The 23547-nt window shown below is 44.1% G+C and overlaps 1 protein-coding gene across 2 annotated transcripts in view; it reads right to left on the bottom strand.

Moving 5' to 3' along the window:
- LOC311107015 (serine/threonine-protein kinase MRCK beta-like) overlaps window positions 1-23547 on the bottom strand; it is a 178017-nt gene that overhangs the window by 69302 nt on the left and 85168 nt on the right. For both annotated transcript variants that reach the window (XM_084149466.1, XM_084149467.1), the window contains exons 4-12: window positions 20815-20910; window positions 20275-20423; window positions 16567-16660; window positions 13086-13286; window positions 4068-4316; window positions 3391-3649; window positions 3067-3186; window positions 2109-2242; window positions 412-654 (exon numbers count right to left, since the gene is read on the bottom strand). In XM_084149466.1, the coding sequence (XP_084005592.1) occupies window positions 412-654; window positions 2109-2242; window positions 3067-3186; window positions 3391-3649; window positions 4068-4316; window positions 13086-13286; window positions 16567-16660; window positions 20275-20423; window positions 20815-20910 (1545 nt within the window). The remainder of the gene's footprint in view (window positions 1-411; window positions 655-2108; window positions 2243-3066; window positions 3187-3390; window positions 3650-4067; window positions 4317-13085; window positions 13287-16566; window positions 16661-20274; window positions 20424-20814; window positions 20911-23547) is intronic.

The following is a 23547-nucleotide window of genomic DNA, read 5'->3' as shown; positions in this document are numbered from 1 at the left end:
AGGAACCGTGAGCTTACACGGGAAAGCATGCTCACAAGAGAGAGGGCACGCCCACTTACACAGACAGGAACCGTGACTATTTTTTTCAATGGTAAAAGGCCTGAGTGAACTATCTTAATTTATCCACCAACTTTGATGTTACCAAGCTAAGAGTTAGCAAGCTAAATGTTTGCAAGCTAAGCATTAGCAAGCTAAGCATTAGCAAGCTAAATGTTAGAAAGCTAAGGGCGAACAAGCTAAACGTTAGCAATCTAAGTACTAGCAAGCTAAATGTTAGCAAACCAACTGTTAGCGAGCTAAGTGTTATAAAGCTAACTATAACCAAGTTAAGCTAAGTGTTAGCAAGCTAAATGCTAGCACTTTAAGTGTTAGCATTAGTGAGCTACGCGCTAGTCAACTTTTACATCTCACCTCCTTGCGAGCCTTCTCGGTCTTGCGGATGTCCTGGCGCATTGCATCCACCTTCTGCACAGCAGCGTCCATCTCCTCCTCCTTGTCGCGGAGCTGGCGCGAGAGGCGCTGCTTGGTGGAGCGCAGCTCTGCCATGCGCTCACTCAGCTCAGAGAACTCCTGCAGGGCCAGCTTCCGCTGGCTATGGGCCTCCTTCAGCTCCTTGGTCTGGGACTTGAGGCGCTCCAGGGACTCCACCAGTTGCTGTTGGTGGAGATGGAGAGGGGAGGCGGGGGGGTGAGAAAGAGGTGGGGAGAGTGGATAAGTGAGGGAGAGAGAGAGGAGGAAGGAAGGAAGGCAGGAAGGTGAGAGAGATGTGGGGGAGGTAGGTTGTAGAGGGGGAAGGGGGAAGAGAGGGAAGGGAGAGGGAAGGGAGAGAAAGGGTGAGTGGGTAGGTGAGAGGGGGGGGGTGGAGAGAAAGAAAGAGTCAAGAGAGAAAAAGGAAGGGTGGGAGGGAGAGGGCAGCAAAATAAATGAGAGAAAGAGCAGAGGAGAGGCACGAGAGATGGGGAGAGGGAAAGAGCCAGACAGAATGACAGGTGTGTAGATTAAATGAGAGGGAGAGGAGGGGAATCGTGAGAAAGAAAAAAGAATCAGTGAACTACCAATTATAAGCTTGACTGACACTATAAACATACAGACAATTAGTACCGAACAAATTATTTTAAGAAAAATTCCACCCTTTTTCAACATTACATTCATAATCTCCAGCTCCACCCCAACATGTGAAAATGGCGGGTTTTTATGTCCATATTCAAGGAAAATCAAATCCTTTATGCATTGTTGGTAAATAAATGGTGACTGAATGATCTACAAATAATAATGAGTAGTTAATGATGCAAGGTGATTTGTAGATCAGTCAGTCGGCAGTCACCTGCAATGTCAAACAAGTCCTATGTTTTGTAGTTCAAAAGATAGAAGATAGGATATTTCTGATGACATCATCCAGAGACACTGATGACATCATCTGGTGTGCTTCATGTGAATGTAACCGCCTATGAGCAAGCAAAGGTTAGTTATGTAAACTAGACAATGTAAAGTAGAGTAGACAAACACATCCCCAGTGTAAGAGAAGAGGATGGGGTTAAATAGTTTAGCGAATGGAATTAGACAACAATTTGGTGTGTGTCGAGAATCCGGACTCCCGCTAACCCATGACATTGACGGAATTAATCGGACTAAAAAGCTCCCAGTGTTTACACACTGTGGTGATCTAATGACCTGAGGATATTAGGTTAGGCACTGTGTGTGTGTGTGTATCAGGTTGGAGAGGTGTGTGCGTTTGTGTTTCAGCATCAGCATCTTGCACATCAGATACAATGGGACTTCACACTGAGTGAAATGTCCTCTATGCACTATGCAATGAATAGGCAACGGTGAACAACATTGGTCCTGGAGAGCTACAGTGTGCCCAGTGAATCATGTCAGCTCTATTTATTGCATTCACCTCACTGAATACACCCCTAGGTCGTATTCACTTGACACCAAACGGAAGAAAACGGTCCGAAATGAGAAATGGCTGCCTGAACTTGTCCAATAACAAACACTAGATTTTATTTTCCTTAGCAAAACATTTTGCTATGGTGTGCACTACTGAATATGACCCTGGAGGAGGGGGGTGAGTTTGAAGGTCAGGGGGGAGAGAAGAGTGATGTTACCTTGTGGATCTCCTCCTTCTCCTGTCTCAGGGCTTTGACCTGCTTGTCCAGGGTTTTCAGCTTGGAGGAGGAGCTCTCATAGTCCTGGCGCAGTGTCACCGCCTCCTCCAGCTGGTGCTCCAGCCTATCAGAGTCTGAAAGAAGGCGAAAAGGGGAGGGACTTCTTGGTTAGTGAGCTGGTGATAGGTTAGGGTCAATGTTTCCCAAAAGGTCACAATAGTAGTGGCTTCAGACTGGGATTTGGGGAGAAAACTTTGATTTATTTTGTTTTAAACATAATACTTTGTTTATGCGAAAGGTGACAAGAACTGAGCCCTACAGACGAAGAACCATAGATGATAGATGTGCCTTATATATTTTCAGATTAGTGATGTTTCAAATGTCATTATCTGCTGACTAACATCCCGAGTGGCGCAGCGGTCTAAGGCACTGCATCTCAGTGCTTGAGGCGTCACTACAGACCCCCTGGTTCGATTCCAGGCTGTATCACAACCGTACGTGATTGGGAGTCCCATAGGGCAGCGCACAATTGGCCCAGCGTCGTCCGGGTTTGGCCGGTGTAGGCCGTCATTGTAAATAAGAATTTGTTCTTAACTGACTTGCCTAGTTAAATAAAAGTAAAATAAAAAAATAGATAGTAGATAGTAGCGGCTGTGTCCTTTCAGGTGATGTGTAACATTCTAACTCCAAATTATTTTGAATATGTTTATACAAATGCAACTACATCAGCTTTTCAAAATAACTCAAAATGGAGATATGGTTCTTCATCTCTAAAGCTCTCTAAAGAGTTTAGGTGAGAGGTACTTGTGCTGCGCTGGAATAGCCCCAAAAGTAAACTGAGCGCACCTCAAACACTTTCAGGTATTTGACCTTTGGGTTCCACCCAGGCCTGATTTAAATGCTTAGACAGTGTTGGGTTGTCTGACGACTATGTTGGATTGCATTGAGAGAGACTGACCTTCAAGTTTCTTCTTGAGCCTCTCGATCTCCTCGTTGAGCTTCTTCATCTCCTTGTCTCGGCCCAGGGTGCCAGCCCCGCGGCCCGGCCCGTGGAGAGACTGCACAGCCTGAGTGGACTCTGGAGGGGGTCAGAGGCAGCAACAAACACAGGTCAAGGGTTAGAAGTCATGTCCACATTTAAACTGTGGGTCACTTAGGGTGTGTATCAAGGGTGTTTGTGTGTGCATGCTGTGTGAGTGTTTCTCCTGGCCTCACTGGTGTGTGTGTGTATGTGTGCGCATGCAGTCTGTGTGTTTCTTTTTGCCCACTCCCGCCCTCTCACCCTGCAGCTTGCGACTCAGCTCCAGCTTCTCCTGCTCCAGCCGGCGGATCCTCCTCTCGAAAGCCTCCACCTCCAGCTCCACCTCCTGGTCCCTGGGACCCCCCTTTCCTCCTCCCCCCTCCTGGAAACCCCCATCGAACAGGCCGGCTCTGTTGACGCTGCCGCTGTCCGAGAAGCAGCTGTCCGTGGTGTAGGTGAAGCCCACGAAGGGCAGGTGCTGGCCAGTGAAGCCGGTGTGCGTAACTGGAGGGGCAATGTCCTGTTGGGTAGGAGAGAGAAAGAAAGAGAAAGAGAGATCGGTTAGAGTCGAACAGCCAAACTGACCAAGGGAAGAGCCAATTAAACAACTGAGGTCGTGGATGACAAAAACACTTCTGGTTTTCATTCTTAATCAGGGACCTGGGACTTTAACTGAGCGTCTTTCGCTGGCCAATCAGTGACATTAATTTATACTTTCGTTTTCGTGGGCCAGTTGCTGAAATAGAGTTAACTTTAGCTTGGCTGGCTAGCTGGTTTCCAGTTAGCATTAACTAGCTAGCTCCTTTCCAGTTAGTGTTAACGAGCTAGCTTGTTTCCAGTTAGTGTTAACTAGCTAGCTTGAGTCTAGTTAGCATTTGCTAGTTAGCTAGTTTCCTGTTATCTTTAGCTAGATAGCTAATTTCCCCAAGTCCACCCACCGGGTTTTTAAGAATATCTTCATCCACGTCGAAGTTGGAGGTGTCAGATGGGGAGCTGACGTCGGGGATGTAGGGCGCCTCGGTGGAGCGGATGTGATCCCAGTCGATGCCAGCAAAGAAGGGGTGGTCCTTGAAGTCACCGATGCCGTTCTGGCCCAGGCGGTGCTCGCGGCCACAGATGAGGCGCGAGATCAGGTCCTTGGCATCCTCCGACACGTCGCTGATGTTTGAGGGGAACTGGAAACGCTCCTGTGAGAGAGTGGGTGAGAGAGGAAGGAGAGGAAGGAGAGGAAGAGGGAATCAGAATTTGACCTTTAAATCTCTTTTATTGGGTCAATATCATTCATTAGAAAAACACATCAAAAACATCAAAATTTCAGCCCTCACATATAAACATCTGCAAAAGAAGCAGGAGGGGGATGAAAGAGAGAGGGGGAAGGGGCGTGATGAAGGAGAGTTCAGAGAAAGGGGGGGTAAGATTAGGGAGCCTGACCAAAAGAGGCACAGGAACAGCAAAGGAAGTAGAGGGAGGACAACAGTGAGACCCACAGAGAGAAAGTCAGAAAGACAGCAGGAAAAGATAAAGAGAGAAAAAGGGGTAGAGAGAGAGCGGTGCAATGTGGTAGAGAGCAAAAAAGAGAAAAGGGGCAGAGAACGAGGGAAACGGTGAAAGAGAGAGGGAGAACAAGAATCAGAGACAGGAGGAGAGAGACAGTGTTAGATGATACATAACAAGCTCCATTTGAGATGTGACAGAGACTTTGATGAAAATAGCAGCAAGAAAGTAGGCAAGTGTTTCAGGAACTGGGCCTTCGAGAGGAGCACTTAACCTGGATAGCCTTCAGGAAATAAACAGACCGTGTAAGTGGCCAACTTCTTAATAAAACACACCAGTACCTACACTATAAATAATCACAAACCTTTGGAACAGGCAACACTGAAGGGCAACCAATCAACAGAATTACAGTGATATACAGTGCCTTCAGAAAGAATTCACTTATTCCACATTTTGTTGTGTTACAGCCTGAATTTAAAATGGATTAAAAAAACTAAAAACAGCCACCTCCACACAATACCCCATAATGAAAAAGTGAAAACCTGTTTTAAGAATAGTTTGCTAATTTATTGAGAATGAAATACAGAAATATCTAATTTACATAAATATTCACACCCGAGTCAATACTTTGTAGAAGCAACTTTGGCAGCGATTAAAGCTGTGAGTCTTTCTGGGTACGTCTCTAAGAGCTTTCCACTTGGATTGTGCAACATTTGCCCATTATTCTTTTCAAAATTCTTCAAGCTCTGTCAAATTGGTTGTTGATCATTGCTAGACAACAATTGTCCATCTGCCAGTGTAGATTTGGCCTTGTGTTTTAGGTTTTTGTCCTGCTGAAGGGTGAATTAATCTCCCAGTGTCTGGTGGAAAGCAGACTGAAACAGGTTTTCCTCTAGGATTTTGCCTGTGCTTAGCTCCATTACGTCCATCCTTAATACTAGAACTGCTAAAACGGTCAATCTGACCGTTTTTTATTTCTATAACTTAATTTCTATAAAAACCTTGAACCCACCTGTCCCTGACATTTCCTAAATATGTGTATTTTACACTCTAGCAGTACTTGTAGACAAATATCACAGAAGACAAAAACTTTGATTCTCAAAGCACCATGAAGGTCAAAATGACATGCATATTTAACAGTAGAATAGCAGGGCCTCGAGGAGTACCAATAGCCACCAGCCTAATAAATCAATTTAACTAGAAAATGTTTACACACAATACCCCATAATGATGAAGCGAAAACAGGTTCAGAAAATCTTGCAAATTGATAGAAAAACAGGAAAAACAACAATACAGTGGGGAAAAAAAGTATTTAGTCAGCCACCAATTGTGCAAGTTCTCCCACTTAAAAAGATGAGAGAGGCCTGTAATTTTCATCATAGGTACACGTCAACTATGACAGACAAATTGAGAAAAAAAAAATCAGAAAATCACATTGTAGGATTTATGGTGGAAAATAAGTATTTGGTCACCTACAAACAAGCAAGATTTCTGGCTCTCACAGACCTGTAACTTCTTCTTTAAGAGGCTCCTCTGTCCTACACTCGTTACCTGTATTAATGGTACCTGTTTGAACTTGTTATCAGTATAAAAGACACATGTCCACAACCTCAAACAGTCACACTCCAAACTCCAGTATGGCCAAGACCAAAGAGCTGTCAAAGGACACCAGAAATAAAATTTTAGACCTGCACCAGGCTGGGAAGACTGAATCTGCAATAGGTAAGCAGCTTGGTTTGAAGAAGTCAACTGTGGGAGCAATTATTAGGAAATGGAAGACATACAAGACCACTGATAATCTCCCTCGATCTGGGGCTCCACGCAAGATCTCACCCCGTGGGGTCAAAATGATCACAAGAACGGTGAGTAAAAATCCCAGAACCACACGGGGGGACCTAGTGAATGACCTGCAGAGAGCTGGGACCAAAGTAACAAAGCCTACCATCAGTAACACACTACGCCGCCAGGGACTCAAATCCTGCAGTCCAAGACGTGTCCCCCTGCTTAAGCCAGTACATGTCCAGGCCCGTCTGAAGTTTGCTAGAGTGCATTTGGATGATCCAGAAGAGGATTGGGAGAATGTCATATGGTCAGATGAAACCAAAATATAACTTTTTGGTAAAAACTCAACTCGTCGTGTTTGGAGGACAAAGAATGCTGAGTTGCATCCAAAGAACACCATACCTACTGTGAAGCATGGGGGTGGAAACATCATGCTTTGGGGCTGTTTTTCTGCAAAGGGACCAGGACGACTGATCCGTGTAAAGGAAAGAATGAATGGGGCCATGTATCGTGAGATTTTGAGTGAAAACCTCCTTCCATCATCAAGGGCATTGAAGATGAAACGTGGCTGGGTCTTTCAGCATGACAATGATCCCAAACACACCGCCCGGGCAACGAAGGAGTGGCTTCGTAAGAAGCATTTCAAGGTCCTGGAGTGGCCTAGCCAGTCTCCATATCTCAACCCCATAGAAAATCTTTGGAGGGAGTTGAAAGTTCGTGTTGCCCAGCGACAGCCCCAAAACATCACTGCTCTAGAGGAGATCTGCATGGAGGAATGGGCCAAAATACCAGCAACAGTGTGTGAAAACCTTGTGAAGACTTACAGAAAACGATTGACCTGTGTCATTGCCAACAAAGGGTATATGACAAAGTATTGAGAAACTTTTGTTATTGACCAAATACTTATTTTCCACCATAATTTGCTAATAAATTCATTAAAAATCCTACAATGTGATTTTCTGGATTTTTTTTCTCATTTTGTCTGTCATAGTTGACGTGTACCTATGATGAAAATTACAGGCCTCTCTCATCTTTTTAAGTGGGAGAACTTGCACAATTGGTGGCTGACTAAATATTTTTTTCCCCACTGTATATCCACATAAGTATTCAGACCCTTTGCAATGAGACTCGAAATTGAGCTCAGGTGCATCCAGCTTCCATTGATCATCCTTGAGATGTTTCTACAACTTGATTGGAGTCCACCTGTGGTCAATTCAATTGATTGGACATGATTTGGAAAGGCACACACCTGTCCATATAAGGTCCCACAGTTGACTGTGCATATCAGAGCAACAACCAAACCATGAGGTCGAAGGAATTGCCCGTCGAGCTCAGAGACAGGATTGTGTCGAGGCACAGATCTGGGGAAGGGTACCAAAACATTTCTGCAGCATTGAAGGTCCACAAAAACAGTGGCCTCCATCATTCTTAAATGGAATACGTTTGGAACCACCAAGACTCTTCCTAGAGCTGGCCGCCCGGCCAAACTGAGCAATCGGGGGAGAAGGGCCTTGGTCAGGGAGGTGACCAAGAACCCAATGGTCACTCTGAAAGAGATCCAGAGTTCCTCTGTGGAGATGGGAGAACCTTCCAGAAGGACAACCATCTCTGCAGCACTCCACCAATCAGGCCTTTATGATAGAGTGGCCAGACGGAAGCCATTCCTTAGTAAAAGGCACATGACAGCCCACTTGGAGTTTGCCAACAGTCACCTAAAGGACTCTGACCATGAGAAACAAGATTCTCTGGTCTGATGAAACCAAGATTGAACTCTTTGGCCTGAATGCCAAGCGTCACGTCTGGAAGAGACCTGGCAGCATCCCTACGGGGAAGCATGGTGGTGGCAGCATCATGCTGTGGGGATGTTTTACAGCGGCAGGGACTGGGAGACTAGTCAGGATCGAGGGAAAGATGAACAGAGCAAAGTACAGAGAGATCCTTGATGAAAACCTGCTCCAGAGCGCTCAGGACATCAAACTGGTTCAAAGGTTCACCTTCCAACAGGACAATGACCCTAAGTACACAGCCAAGACAACACAAGGGTGGCTTCAGGACAAGTCTCTGAATGTCCTTGAGTGGCCTAGCCAAAGCCCGGAATTGAACCCAATCTAACATCTCTGGAGAGACCTGAAAATAGCTGTGCAGCGACGCTCCCCATCCAACCTGACAGAGCTTGAGAGGATCTGCAGAGAAGAATGGGAGAAACTGCTCAAATACAGGTCTGCCAAGCTTGTAGCGTCATATCCAAGAAGACTCGAGGCTGTAATCGCTGCCAAAGGTGGTTCAACAAAGTACTGAGTAAAGGGTCTGAATACTTATGTAAATGTAATATTTCAGTTGTAAAAATTTTATGCATTGGCAAAAAAATTCTGAAAACCTATTTTTGCTTTGTCATTATGGGGTATTGTGTGTAGATTGATGAGGGGGGGAAAAAACAATTTAATCCATTTTACAATAAGGCTGTAATGTAACAAAATGTGGAAAAAGTAAAGGGGTCTGAATACTTTCCGAATGCACTGTAGGTAAAAACGAAAAACCATCAAAAGACAGTATTTCAAGTGCAAAATTGTTTTCATTCGTGGAGTGCCTTTGTTTCAACTATGAAACAAAAAGCATCCCCAAACCATCACACCACCACCACCATGCTTGACCTTTGGTATGATGTTCTTACTGTGGAACGCAGTGTTTGGTTTTCGCCAGGCATTACTGGAACCATGTCGTCCAAAAAGTTATACTTTTGAATAATCTGTCCATAGAACGTTATTCCAAGAGTCTTGATGATCATCCAGGTGCTTTTTGGCAAACTTGAGTCAACTTTTTGGACGAGATGGGTCCCATTATGCCTGGCGAAAACCAAACACTGCATTCCACAGTAAGAACATCATACCAACAGTCAAGCATGGTGGTGGTGGTGTGATGGTTTGCTGCCTCAGGACCTGGACGACTTGCCTTAATAGAAGGAACCATGAATTCTGCTCTGTATCAGAGAATTCTACAGGAGAATGTCAGACCATCCGTCTGTGAGCTGATGCTGAAGCGCAGCTGGGTCATGAAGCAAGAAAATGATCCAAAACACACAATGAAGTCTATGTGAAAATTGCTAAAAAGCAACAAATTGGAAGTTTTGGAATGGCCTAGTCAAAGTCCAGACCTAATCCCAATTGAGATGTTGTGGCAGGACTTGAAACGAGCAGTTCATGCTTGAAAACCCACACGTCACTGAGTTAAAGCAGTTCTGCATGGAAGAGTGGGCCAAAACTCCTCCACAGCAACGTGAGAGACTGATCAACAACTACAGGAAGCATTTGGTTGGAGTCATTGCAGCTAAAGGTGGCACAACCAGTAATTGAATGTAAGGGGGCAATTACTTTTTCACACAGGGGAATTGGGAACTTTGTTTATGAAATAAATATGTAATTGTTGTGTTATTTGTTCACTTATGTTCCCTTTATCTAATATTAGGTTTTGGTTGAAGATCTGATAACATTCTGTATCACAAATATGCAAAAGTAGAGAAAATTAGAGAGGGGGCAAATAATTTTTCATAGCACTGTAAGTGTCATTTGACAGTGGTCAACATTTTTATATTATTGTCAGTTATTGGACACATTATTTGTGGCCTCGCTCGTGCTTATAGTATGGTGTGCATCTTCGCGCAACAGTTGGATCTCATTTAGCTGTTATCCCTTGTCCTAATAGTCCCCACAAATCTTTGTCACTGAAACAGGTGTCTTGGGTTCCGTTCCGTGTGCATCTGCCCACCTTGCAGTTTCTCCTCCCCAGGAGCTGTGCGAAATTTGGCATGCGCAATGGCTCGTGTGGAATCTTTGCTGTTGCCTTGGCCCTTGTATGTCTCTCACGTAGCCCGTGTGCCAGACTCATGATGAAGTTTCTCCAGGTCATGGGTGTAGTTCATGCACTGCTTGAACAACACGTGTGCGTTGATAGCGGCCAAGCATGTTGTAGAACACAGCAACAGGCGAGTTCCTCCTTTCACCTAGTACAGCCGTGCCATATGATACGAAACATTATTCGACACTCGCTCACCTGCTGCCCGATATGGATATTTTCCCAGATATGGAAAGCCGTTAAGCATGAACCAGAATAATCATGATCAGAGATGTCATGATCCATTTCTTCCCAGCCATGTGAGTCGTTTTCGTTCAGATATTCTAGCAACGCTAGTGCAGCATGTGCATCCATTCATCTTGGTCTTGCCATTGTAAATTATGCATGCTCTCAATGTGTAGCCTTCTCCAAGTAGGCCTAGAGTAGACTAATAAGACTACTTGGATTCGGTGGACTGATATAGGGTAGACCTTTGAGATTATAATTAAAATAGATGAATAGAATGGCCCATCCTGTTCTTCATTCACAATTGGTGATTACATAATTACGCATTGTTTGCTTCCCCTCCCTCATCAACTCACCCATTCTCCTTTTTTCTCCCCCATCATACTATACTTCATTTATTTAATCTGTTGTTATATGTGTGAAATTAGTTTCGGTATAGTTTAGGTTCAGTTTCGAGGCAATTATCGGGGTGATTATCAACTGGGCATGGCACATTCAACTATTGAAAAAGGAGCGGAGCAGGTCGGGGAAAACCATAAAGAATATTACATGCCCTCCTAAAACTGGTTATAACGCCAGTTCTGTTAGTGATATTAAGATTCTAACAACGACAGTGTGTTATATAGACTTATTTAGGAAAAGTCAAGGACGACCGGGACATTACTTTAAAAATGTCATAGCAATTAAACATTTAAAATTAGTTTTGAGTCTCATTCAGATGTTCTCTGCCTTTCTAGTGTTAATATACACACTCACAAATAAAGCATTAATAGTTTGTTTAGGAAGGTCACAAAAAAACATGATACAAGGCAATTTAATTAAAAAGAAAAGAATAGCATGTTTTGAGTTGTATTTATCTGTGCTTAGTAGCCAAGGCTATGGCTGCACGATGCCAATGATATCTACTTTGTTTAGCAGACATCACAGACCCTACCACAGTCACAGATATTTTACAGTAAGAATATAATGGAATATCCCAAATGGCTATTGCTGATTATCACCTGTAGCCTACTCACATGAGGAAAGCATGGAGACAAGGTTATTCTAGGAAAAATTTGTATTTTGAAACAGAGACCATCCGCGCGATTTGTACAGTTGTTTGGCAAAAATAGGTTAATTAGAAACCTTGAAATCTGCTCTTTCTAATAGGGTATAGCAATCAAAACGTCTGGCCTGCAATGTATTATTTATTATGGAATATTTATACAATTGCCTTGTTGCAAACAGGATGCATGTTTTGGAACATTTCTATTCTGTACAGGCTTCCTTCTTTTCCCTCTGTCAATTAGGTTAGTATTGTGGAGTAACTATAATGCTGTTGATCCATCCTCAGTTTTCATCTATCACAGCCATTAAACTCTAACTGTTGTAAAGTCCCCATTGGCCTCATGGTGAAATCCCTGAGTGGTTTCCTTCCTCTCCGGCAACTGAGTTAGGAAGGACGCCTATATCTTTGTAGTGACTGGGTGTATTGATACACCATATAAAGTGTAATTAATAACTACACCATGCTCAAAGGGATATTCAAGGTCTTATTTTTATTTTTTTTACCCATCTACCAATAGGTGCCCTTCTTTCGAGGCATTGGAAAACCTCCCTGGTCTTTGTGGTTGAATATGTGTTTGAAAATCACTGCTCGACTGAGGGACCTTACAGATAATTGTATGTGTGGGGTAAAGAGATGGGGTAGTCATTCAACAATCATGTTAAACACTATTATTGCACACAGAGTGAGTTCTTGCAACTTATTATGTGACTTGTTAAGCACATTTTTACTCCTGAATTTATTTAGGCTTGCCATAATAAACGGTTTGAATACTTATTGACTCAAGACATTTCAGCTTTTCATTTGTAATTAATTTGTAAAATATATATATATATATATATATATATATATATATATATATATATATGGGGTATTGTGTTTAGGCCAGTGACCCAAAAATCTCAATTAAATTTTCAATTCAGGCTCTAACAACAAAACGTGGAAAAAGTCCAGGGGTGTGAATACTTTCTGAAGGCAGTATTCTATAAACAATCTATAAACCATGACAGACTATTTCAACCCATTCATAATTCAGTGTACCGTTTAATTAACGGTGAAATACTGTACATTTGGAAGTAAACAATCAATAAATCATTCAAAAACATTCATTATTCAAATGTTTGGAATACGTAGCACTTTTTGCTGGCCAATAGGAGAGCAGCATTCTGTTCTTTTTTAGAAACAGAGGCGGGAAAAGCATATGTGAGTTGCTAGCTGTGTCACTAAGGCAGTTTGGATGCTGATGACACACACGCAAGCTAAATTCTCTAGATAGTTGCAAGCTAGTCACTAGGGCCCCCTCACTTTGTCCTGCCTCAGAGGTATGCTTGTCCCTAAACACAGACCTAGGACCAGATTTCCCAACCCATACCTGTGACCAGTGGCTCTGTCCCAATTCTCTTGCATGGCATCCTATCCTTGTTTCCTTTCCTTGTTTTCAGGAATGGACACAAATGTGTGAAAACACAGACTTTCAAGCCCCGCTTTCCGCTCACCTCACCAGGTTGCCGCTACAACCTACACTTTTCAAAAAAATATCTGCCAGTTTCCTCAGGTTTACCTCGTGGTTCATGATCTTGCCGTAGGTCTCCACCAATGACTCGGCATAGAAGGGCGTCTCCCCATAGAGCATTTCGTACATACAGACCCCCAGGGACCACCAGTCGCACTCTGGGCCATACTTCCCCATGCCGTCCTCCATGGCCTGCAGGATCTCAGGGGAAATGTAGTCCGGAGTGCCAACAGCCACAGACGACTGGACCTGGAATAAGAGAGGATTGAGGGGGGAGAGTGAGGTTGGGAACTAAAAATGAGGGGGTGGAAGTGAAGTGTTGTCAGAGAAGCACGATTTAACGTTGTACTTGTAAAGAGGTCCTGCTGTGACGACATCAGAGGGGTTTGTGTGTGTGTGTATAATGAGACCCTATTCAACCATTAAAAACACAGTTTGAGTTTGCTCTGATATGAGGGTTCAAATTCCATTTAAAAACCCCACTATGGCCTTCAAGCACCTCATCAAGTTCGAACATTTAAATATTAGTACGATTTTCACTAAACACTGCACCACCTTATATCGGACAAATCATCTTGAACCTCAGGTTCCTTTCGTTTTTCACAAACAGCTGAGTAATAGAAAGGGCTATTGTGGTAGAGTCGCTGAGCGATGAAAATCTGAGTGATAAAGACATTAGATTTAGCATAAGAGCAAAAAACGACTGGGGGCTGAAAAGTTGTTCAATAAAACCTCGGCCTGTTAGCGCTCAGCTAACATCATTAGCCCACCGTGTGACCCCTCTATTAATTCCCTTATGCCATGTCATAAAAAACATTAGGACCTATGTGCCCCTTCTGTGTCCCAAATGGCACCCTATTCCCTATATAGTGCACTACTTTTGACCAGAGCCCTATGGGTCCTTGCCAAAGGTAGAAAAGTAGTGGACTATGTAGGGAACAGGGTGCCATTTGGGATGCATCCGTCATTCCATTTTACACCCGGTGAACTCTGAGGGCAGTCGGGTATTTCACGTAATTTACTATTTATTTACAGTAGTACAATAAGGACTGGGTGGGGGACTTGTAGCTAGGTTTTTAAGAGGGAGACAAGTCTTATTGAAAAATTAAGAGCTGGATTCCAAGACAGATTAAGCCTACTCCTGAGCTATTTAGATTTTTAATCAAGATTAATTGTCATTTGGCCTGGACTGTCTTTGTGTAAAATGTTTAGAGACTAGAGGCATATAGTTGGACCTTCAAGGAAAGATTCACCCATTTTGAATGATATATATTTTTTGGCCATCTCTGAGCGATGTTCTATCGATTCTCCGGGTCATTTCATGTGTATCATGAGCTCTTGCCGTTCACGCAGGCAGAAATACAGCTGGCATGACGTAGCATTGTGATAAAGCTGCTCTCACTACGCCAGAAGTTAATAGGAAGATTACTTTTAGATCGCAAAAACCTCTATCGTACATGTCAGATTTCAACACTGGCCGATGTCAAAAGCGGGAGATTGTCTTCTCTTGATTGAGCCATTGATCATATTTTTGCGATATTCCTACCTTGAGAAATTTGTAATTTAACAGAGGGTCCATCACATTTCTCCTATTTTTCTGCCTCTTCAGTCCAGGGTGCATTGCATGGTGCTGCCCAGTGGCTCAGAGAGCAGAATGCTGAGAGGCTTTGTGGGAAATGTAGGAAACTGAAAAGTCAGAGGAAGCTTGGGGAGAGGATTGCGCAATCTTGGAGGATATTTTAACCATGCTGCGTGACGCTCCTCAGCTCGGCAACGATAACAATGTTGGTGGTGCAGCCAGTGGCGCCGTTTACCCCTAAGGCAGATTCTAACTTTAAACAATGCTGATTAAAAATCAAATGTTTACTTATTGGCTAAACCTAAATTGAGCATATATCAGGTTCTATGAAAAGGCCAATAAGTGAATGAAATCATTTTATCATCACTAGCCCCCTATGAGACCCAGGTCTAAAGACCCGGTCTAAAGACGCTGATCTTGCATCAGTTTTGCATTTCCCCACACAAATGGTTAAGGTTAAGATTGGGGGAAGGGAAGCTGATCCTAGATCTGTTCCTAGGGAAAACTTCACCCAGAGCGCCGCTGCTGTTGCACAGTTCCGCAAGGCAGTTGCATTTGAATGTGGCTTCTTCTTCTGGTACTAGTTCTCTATACCATTGTTCAGGTCTTTGTTGTATGTATAGAATTAGAATCTATTGTAATCTCTAGTCATTCCATTTCTATGGTTTATGTATTTACTGTAAGTCACTCCTCATTGACTTCTTCATTGACCTGACTAAAGTGTAGGAGAGCCTCTTATTGACCAATGACCACTCAGTCTGCGTACCAAATAGCACCCTATCCCCTATAGACCCATTTACCAGCCCGTCATGAAAAGTAGTGAGTGCAGTTCATCATCAGAAACCTCTTTGTTTACCTAGCAGTGGATACAATCACATGCAACTTCAACATCGCAGATGTCAGAGGATTGATTACCTAGCAAGTTAGAGAGGCAAGGTAAAATATCACAAATAGAGCTAGATAAAGCCAGAAGCAGTCAAGCTTGTTTTCATGGTAATCACCCACTCACTTAAGTTTGTCAAGGTCCCGACTTTAAATGTTAGCTATCATGCTACAGAGCTTTTTGGTGCCGGGATGCGCATGCATCACTCGACGTGACTTTCTTGTAAACAAAAAAAGGCTCTAGTCAAAAGTAGTGTACTATATAGGGAAAAGGGTGTCATTTAGAACGCAGTGTCAGTCAGCTAGAAAGAAGCCTGAACTTCTGTACATTCTCCTGCATTCTACGCTTGTGATATGTTTTGAAGATGTGGCATAGCCTGTGGGGTTATGTCATTGTCACACGTGTACACGTGACACACACACATACAGTAGTAGAAGCATAGTGATTTCCTGTCTATTGGAGCTAAGGGACTGGTACACCTGTAGAGAAAGAGAGGCTTCAAGTCCTATGTGCCTAGAGAGCTTTACATTGCTCCAGGAGCACTGCACTGTAGGTGACCTTGTGCTGCTTCCAACCTCTCTCAACTCTGTGTGTGTGTGTGTGTGTGTGTGTGTGTGTGTGTGTGTGTGTGTGTGTGTGTGTGTGTGCGTGTGTGTGTGTGCGTGCTGTACGCTTCCAACCTCTCTCAACCTGGAGCTGTACGCTTCCAATGTCTACCTGTCCATGACGTACTACTTTGATCGTGATGACCAGGCCCTGCACAACTTTGCCAAGTTTTTCAAAAACCAGTCCCACGAAGAGCGTGAGCACGCTGAGAAGCTGATGATCTGTATCGTTTCCTAGCGGTGGCTATCTCCCTCCGGAACCAGTTTGCAGTGCCAGGGCTGTTCAGTGTGATCTTTTTACCATTTTTACCATGCTGCACGTAGCTCCTCAGCTCGGCAACAAAAACAACGGTGGTGGGGCGGCCAGTGGAGCGGTTTCCCCCGAAGGCAGATTCTAACTTTAAACAATTTTACTTATTGGCTAAACCTGTGTGTGTTTGTCTGTCTGTCTGACTGACTGACCGTGCCATCCTGCATCATCTTCAGGCAGGAGCCAAAGTCGGCCAGCCGGATGTGGCCGTTCATGTCTAGCAGCACATTGTCTGGCTTGATATCTCTGGAGGAAGGAAGGAGATAGAGAGAGAGAGAGAAAGAGAGAGAGAGATGGAAGGAGAGAGAGAGAGAGAGAGAGAGAGAGAGAGAGAGAGAGAGGGAAGGAGAGAGAGCGAAAGAGGAGAGAGAGAGAAGGAGAGAGAGGAAAGGAGAGTGAAGGAGAGAGAGAAGGAAGGAGAGAGAGAGAGCGAGAGAGAAGGAGAGAGAGAGAGAGAGAAGGAGAGAGAGAGCGAGAGTGAAGGAGAGAGAGAGCGAGAGTGAAGGAGAGAGAGAGCGAGAGCGAGAGCGAAGGAGAGAGAGCGAGAGCGAAGGAGAGAGAGAGAGAGCGAAGGAGAGAGAGAGCGAGAGCGAAGGAGAGAGAGCGAGAGCGAAGGAGAGAGAGCGAGAGCGAAGGAGAGAGAGCGAGAGCGAAGGAGAGAGAGCGAGAGGGAAGGAGAGAGAGAGCGAGAGGGAAGGAGAGAGAGCGAGAGGGAAGGAGAGAGAGAGAGAGAGCGCGAGAGGGAAGGAGAGAGAGAGAGAGAGAGAGAGGGAAGGAGAGAGAGAGAGAGGGAAGGAGAGAGAGAGAGAGAGCGCGAGAGGGAAGGAGAGAGAGAGAGAGAGAGAGAGGGAAGGAGAGAGAGAGAGAGCGAGAGGGAAGGAGAGAGAGAGCGAGAGGGAAGGAGAGAGAGAGCGAGAGGGAAGGAGAGAGAGAGAGCGAGAGGGAAGGAGAGAGAGAGAGCGAGAGGGAAGGAGAGAGAGAGAGCGAGAGGGAAGGAGAGAGAGAGAGCGAGAGGGAAGGAGAGAGAGAGAGCGAGAGGGAAGGAGAGAGAGAGAGCGAGAGAGGGAAGGAGAGAGAGAGAGCGAGAGGGAAGGAGAGAGAGAGAGCGCGAGAGGGAAGGAGAGAGAGAAGGAGAAAGAGAGAGAGACAGACAGGGAAAAATGGTTAGGATAACGGAACTGCGTAAAACCAACCTTTCAATACAGGGATAATTGATTGGCCGTGAGTATGTCTCCTCTCCACCAATATATAGTCCTGTATATCATTGTGACATTGTCTTAAAGAGCACCTTAAAGTGCATCAGATAAAATGTATGGTTCAATACACACACCCTCCCCTCAACATTTCTCTCCCGGGTGGCTCTCGGAGCTGAACAGCTTGGCATTGTTCATCCACCGTCCCTCTCTTCCCATCTCTCTCTCTCCCGTTCCCCCTCTACTCACGCTCCCTGGCTGGATGCAGGCCACACAAACTGTGCCCTCTGTTGTACTAATCTTGGCACCATGCTGGGCACAGTGGGCACAACGGGCACGGCGTAAACACCTAAACACAAACACAACCAGCCCAACACAAACTAACAGGCCAAGCACATACATTTCTCTTTACAGATACACTCATATTTTACATTACATTTTACATTTTAGTCATTTAGCAGACGCTCTTATCCAGAGCGACTTACAGGAGCAATTAGGGTTAAGTGCCTTGCTCAGGGGCACATTGACAGATTTTTCACCTAGTCGGCTCGGGGATTAGAACCAGCGACCTTTCGGTTACTGGCACAACGCTCTTACCCACTAAGCTACCTGCCGTCTCATATTCTCTCTCTCTCGCACAAACCGAAGCATCTACACACAACCATTAGAGTAGAGACCAAACAAACAGTGTAAGGTGTGTTTGTCAATCAGTTCACTAAAGCAATCTACCATGGCTCCTCTAATTTCAGACTAATGTGCACCACAGTTTTCATTTATCCTTTAAACTACTACTACTAGTTTGATGGTTGTAGCCATCAATTGTCCCATTAACCCTTTACACCTGACAAGACTGAATCCAAACATTACCACTGTTGATTTTGTGACATTTTACTGTACTTTTCGCCGCATTCGTTGATAACGAAATCTGAAAACACTCTGGATACATTCAGTAACATGATAAGACTATTGCTGGAAAATGTGGGACAGGTGCAACATAAGACCAAAACAATTACAAGGGCTTGAGTGAGGGGACTAACTGGTGTCTCCAAGTGGCCACACACTTCTCCAAAGTGTGCAACGTTCCTAAGCAATTTCAATGCACTTTTATGACTCAAAGAAAAGTCTTCAACTATAAGGTACTTTTTGAGCTCTCTTTGCTGTGCTGTTGAGGAACTAGAGCAAGCACACTTGTAGTCGTTTCGTTTGGAACACAACCCTGCATCCCCGCCATCACACAATTACTGTTGTTGTTTACGCAATCCAAAACCGCTCCATTATAAATCTGGTTCAGGTAGCCATGATTTGAAAGCTTATTCTATTGCCAACATGACTAGCTAAGTTATAAAATACAATCTTACAGTGTTAGGCTTTCACAAGGCAATTCAGAGAAACAGATCGTAATTTTGGTGCGCATAGAAAGGAGTCATGAGTGCATTCAGGTGCGTGTGCCGCGGCAAATCTTTTCACAATAATTCTGTTCAGAACAACCCAGGTTATGACGCCAGGTAATCTTGTAACTGTACATCAAACAGTGATCATAAACGTTTACACTGTATATGGCATGCGTTTTATGATTTGGAAATCTGCACATTTGGACTCACGGGTGTTTGGCTTGCTTTTATGACATCAAAGCGGTATTTATTACATTGAGTCACCTTAATTTGTGCATTTCCCTCACTCAGACAACAAAAAAGTTGCAAAAGTTGCCCAATTACCGGGAGGGATGGGGGCAACTTCCTGTCACACGCGGTGCTCAAATTCAGAACGTCTGTCAGTCAACACCAGAGCTCTGACAGTTACTGTACAGCCACTACGTTCCAATTTAAGCACTTATTAGTGCTCAAATCTGCCATTGTCAATCCGTATACGGGTACGAATGTCAAGGGTTAACAATCACCCATATTAGTGAATGTATTTCATTTCAAACTTCACATTTCTCTAGTGTAGGCTACTCATCATAATGAACGATATCAGCAAAATGCCTGCGATAACTAGTCTGTATAGTCGGTGACAATCATTTTCGGTTTATAGTCCCAGCTCTAGTGTGTGTGTGTGTGTGTGTGTGTGTGTGTGTGTGTTTTAGAGTCAGCAAGTGTGTCAGAGTGTGCGTCACAGCGAGAAAGTATGCTTCCCCCAACTCCTCCATTCTGTCGTTCGGTTGCTCCCTCTCTCTCTCACACATCATCTCCCTCTCTCTTCGTTCCCCTTCTATCCCACCCTCAATCTCTCTCCCTCCCTCCCTCTGTTGATTAATCTTGTCCCTCTCCCTCAGTTTCCCCCTCTATCTCGCTACAGTACATCACAGTCTAATACGGCCCGTTCCATTTTGGCCCCTAGCCCCTTCTGCTGGCTCCTCCACCCCTCGGGTGTTCCCAAATCTGAAAGGATGCCATAGGGGGAAATGCAATTTGCAGGAGGCTCCACTTAGCCCAATTGGAAAGCCAACTTTCGCCGCATAGTTGGCAATTACACCTATCCATCCCATTCAGATTGGGTTAGGGGATCTCTCATAGGCAGAGCTCTCTCATAGAGATAGCTCTGCCTACTCTATACCTGTCACAGATTCACATTCACACACACACCTCTCTTCACACACTCACAGAGCGAGATCTGCTTATTCTATATATCGGTCACAGATACACTGACAAACACACACATCCCTCTTACCTGTGGACGTAGTGTTGTTGGTGTATAGAGTGGATGGCCAGCACCATCTCGGCCACATAGAACTTGGACATGTCCTCTGGGAGACGGTCCTCAAACTTACTGAGCAGGGTCAAGAGGTCTCCTCCCACATAGTAGTCCATCACCAGGTACTGCAGAGGAGAGACGGGTATGGGTTATAATGAGGTATACACACGCACAGATACTACACACCCAGACAGAGTATACACAAGTGTGTGTGTGCGTGTGTGGGTTGGTTCTTCTATCCTTGTGGGGACCTACAATCCCCAAATGTCCCCACAAGGATAGTAAAACAAGGAAAATTATCCCTCATAGGGACATTTCCCACGTCCCCATGAGGACAAATGCTATTTTAAGCTTAGGGTTAGGGTTACAATTAGGGATAGGGTAAGGGGTTAGTGGTTAGGTTTAGGAGTTAGGTTAAGGGTTTGGGGTTAGGGAAAATAGGATTTTGAATGAAAATTAACTTTAGGTCCCCAAAAGGATAGAAGAACATAATGTGTGTGTGTGTAAAGCTGTTACCAGGAAGTTGTCATCCTGGAAGGCGTAGTGGAGGGTGGTGATCCACTGGCAGTCTCCGTTCACTAGAACGTTCCTCTCCTCGCGGAAACATGCCGTCTGTGTGGGAAACAATGGCATCGAGGGGTCAGCTATGACATATTCCCTACTTTCGTGCACATACAGGTACGCATACAAACACACACACACATACACATAGACCTATAACCTCAATTCTCACACACAGACACACACAGATGTGGATCAACAGAGAATTGGAAAACAGTAAAATACTCTTAGAAAAGGTCAATTTCATACAGGTCAGTCTGAACGGGGAATTCTTGAAAAATCACTAAAAACCACATCTTTGACCCGCCTCCTGTCACTAAATTTCCCGTACTCTTCCTCTCACTCGAGCAGTCTTTCTTTTGCACAATTTCCCTCGCACACAATCGGTCATTCATAGATCCCGCGCTTACTCGCTCTTACTCACTATAACATGACGAGACTGATGTCATGGGGGCAAACAGGACTACCGGTATGTTCAGTGCTGTTTGCTATTCCCACCTGATTCCAGGAATCCTCCAAACAGGATCTCTGGAAAAACATGGGAACTTTGGGAAAGCTTCCGGGAATTTTGCAACCCTACTTTTGTGTGCAAAATTTGAAACGTATGAATGTGTCTAAAAGACACTACGCATGTACACTGAGTGTTAAAAACATTAGGAACACCTCCATAATATTGTTTTGCACCCCCTTTTGCCCTCAGAACATCCTCAATTCGTCGGGGCAAGGTGTCGAAAGCATTCCACAGGGATTCTGGCCCATGTTGACTCCAATGCTTCCCACAGTTATGTCAAGTTGACTGGATGTCCTTTGGGTGGTGGACCATTCTTCATATACACTGGAAACTGTTGAGCGTGAAAAACCTAGCTGCGTTGCAATTCTTGACACACTCAAACGGGTGCACCTGGCACCTACTACCATACCCCGTTCAAAAGGCACTTAAATATTGTCTTGCCCATTCACCCTCTGAATGGAACACACACAATGCATGTCTCAAGGCTTAAAAAGAATTTTTTTTACCTGTCTCCTCCCCTTCAACTACACTGATTGAAGTGGATTTAACAAGTGACATCAATAAAGGATGATAGCTTTGACCTGGATTCACCTGGCCAGTCTACGTCATGTAAAGAGCAGGTGTTGCTAATGCTTTGTACACTCAGTGTATAATACCCTAACAGGTGAATTTTGTCCATATTATCAAAATATTTCACTAATTGGTCACGCTAAATGCGAACAAATTTGCCAACAAATGCCAACAATTTTTTTTACGGGAAGGTACTACATAAATGTACCAACTCTGTGGTTTTGTGGTTTGAGTGTCCGCCTGAGACTGGAAGGTTGGGAGTTCGATCCCCGACCGAGTCATACCAAAGACTAAAAATGGGACTGATGAGTCTCTTGCTTGACACTCAGCATTAAAGAGGTGGATTAGGGGCAAGGACGTGCAACAGACTAGCATCCTGTCCAGAAGGTGTACTTGTACGTCAGCTGCCTCACACTACAGACACAGGAGATTGACTCCTGCTCCTATGAGCCATTCCGGCTCGTGTAAAGCTACTTATTTTACTACCGGAGCTTGACCAATAGTTTTCCATTGCAAAACTTTTTGCTGGAGTCTGCAATACTTTTTATTTATTTTTTATTTTATTTATTTCACCTTTATTTAACCAGGTAAACCAGTTGAGAACAAGTTCTCATTTACAACTGCGACCTGGCCAAGATAAAGCAAAGCAGTGCGATAAAAAACAACAACACAGAGTTACATATGGGGTAAAACAAAACAAAGTCAAAAATACAGAAACAGAAATACATATATATACAGTGTGTGCAAATTTAGCAAGTTATGGAGGTAAGGCAATAAAATAGGCTATAGTGCAAAATAATTACAATTTAGTATTAACACTGGAATGATGTGCAAGAGATGATGTGCAAATAGAGATACTGGGGTACAAATGAGCAAAATAAATAACAATATAGGGATGAGGTAGTTGGGCGGGCTAATTTCAGATGGGCTGTGTACAGGTGCAGTGATCGGTAAGGTGCTCTGACAACTGATGCTTAAAGTTAGTGAGGGAGATAAGTGTCTCCAGCTTCAGAGATTTTTGCAATTTGTTCCAGTCATTGGCAGCAGAGAACTGGAAGGAATTGCGGCCAAAGGAGGTGTTGGCTTTGGGGATGACCAGTGAGATATACCCGCTGGAGCGCAGACTACGGGTGGGTGTTGCTATGGTGACCAATGAGCTAAGATAAGGCGGGGATTTGCCTAGCAGTGATTTATAGATGGCCTGGAGCCAGTGGGTTTGGCGACGAATATGTAGTGAAGGACCCTGATGTGTCTGCATGTTCCAGGGCAAAAAAAAAATTGTAGAACCTATTCCCCTTTGGAAAAATAACTTAACAGGTACAGATGCTTACAAAATCTATTCCTAGACTGAAAATAACAAACAAACACAGCAATAACCTATTGGGCAATGGGCATACTCAAACAACTGTGTGTAGCTACAGTATTTAACCAGACTGACATCACAATCCAGGGCCCAACAATGTATTGTGTTCTAACAGTGGATTTGTAACAATTTCAATTTGTCAGGTATTTTAGATTTAGTTTCAGTCTTAGTCTTTATGACTAAAATACCTTTTGGTCTTAGTCCCATTTTAGTCATTTCATCCTTCTTAGTTTTAGTTATCAGT

Source organism: Coregonus lavaretus (genome assembly GCF_964263955.1).
Source record: "Coregonus lavaretus genome assembly, chromosome: 31".
Lineage (NCBI taxonomy): Eukaryota > Metazoa > Chordata > Actinopteri > Salmoniformes > Salmonidae > Coregonus > Coregonus lavaretus.
The sequence above is the reverse complement of the archived record's forward strand: the minus strand, read 5'-3'. Positions and strand labels throughout refer to the sequence as shown.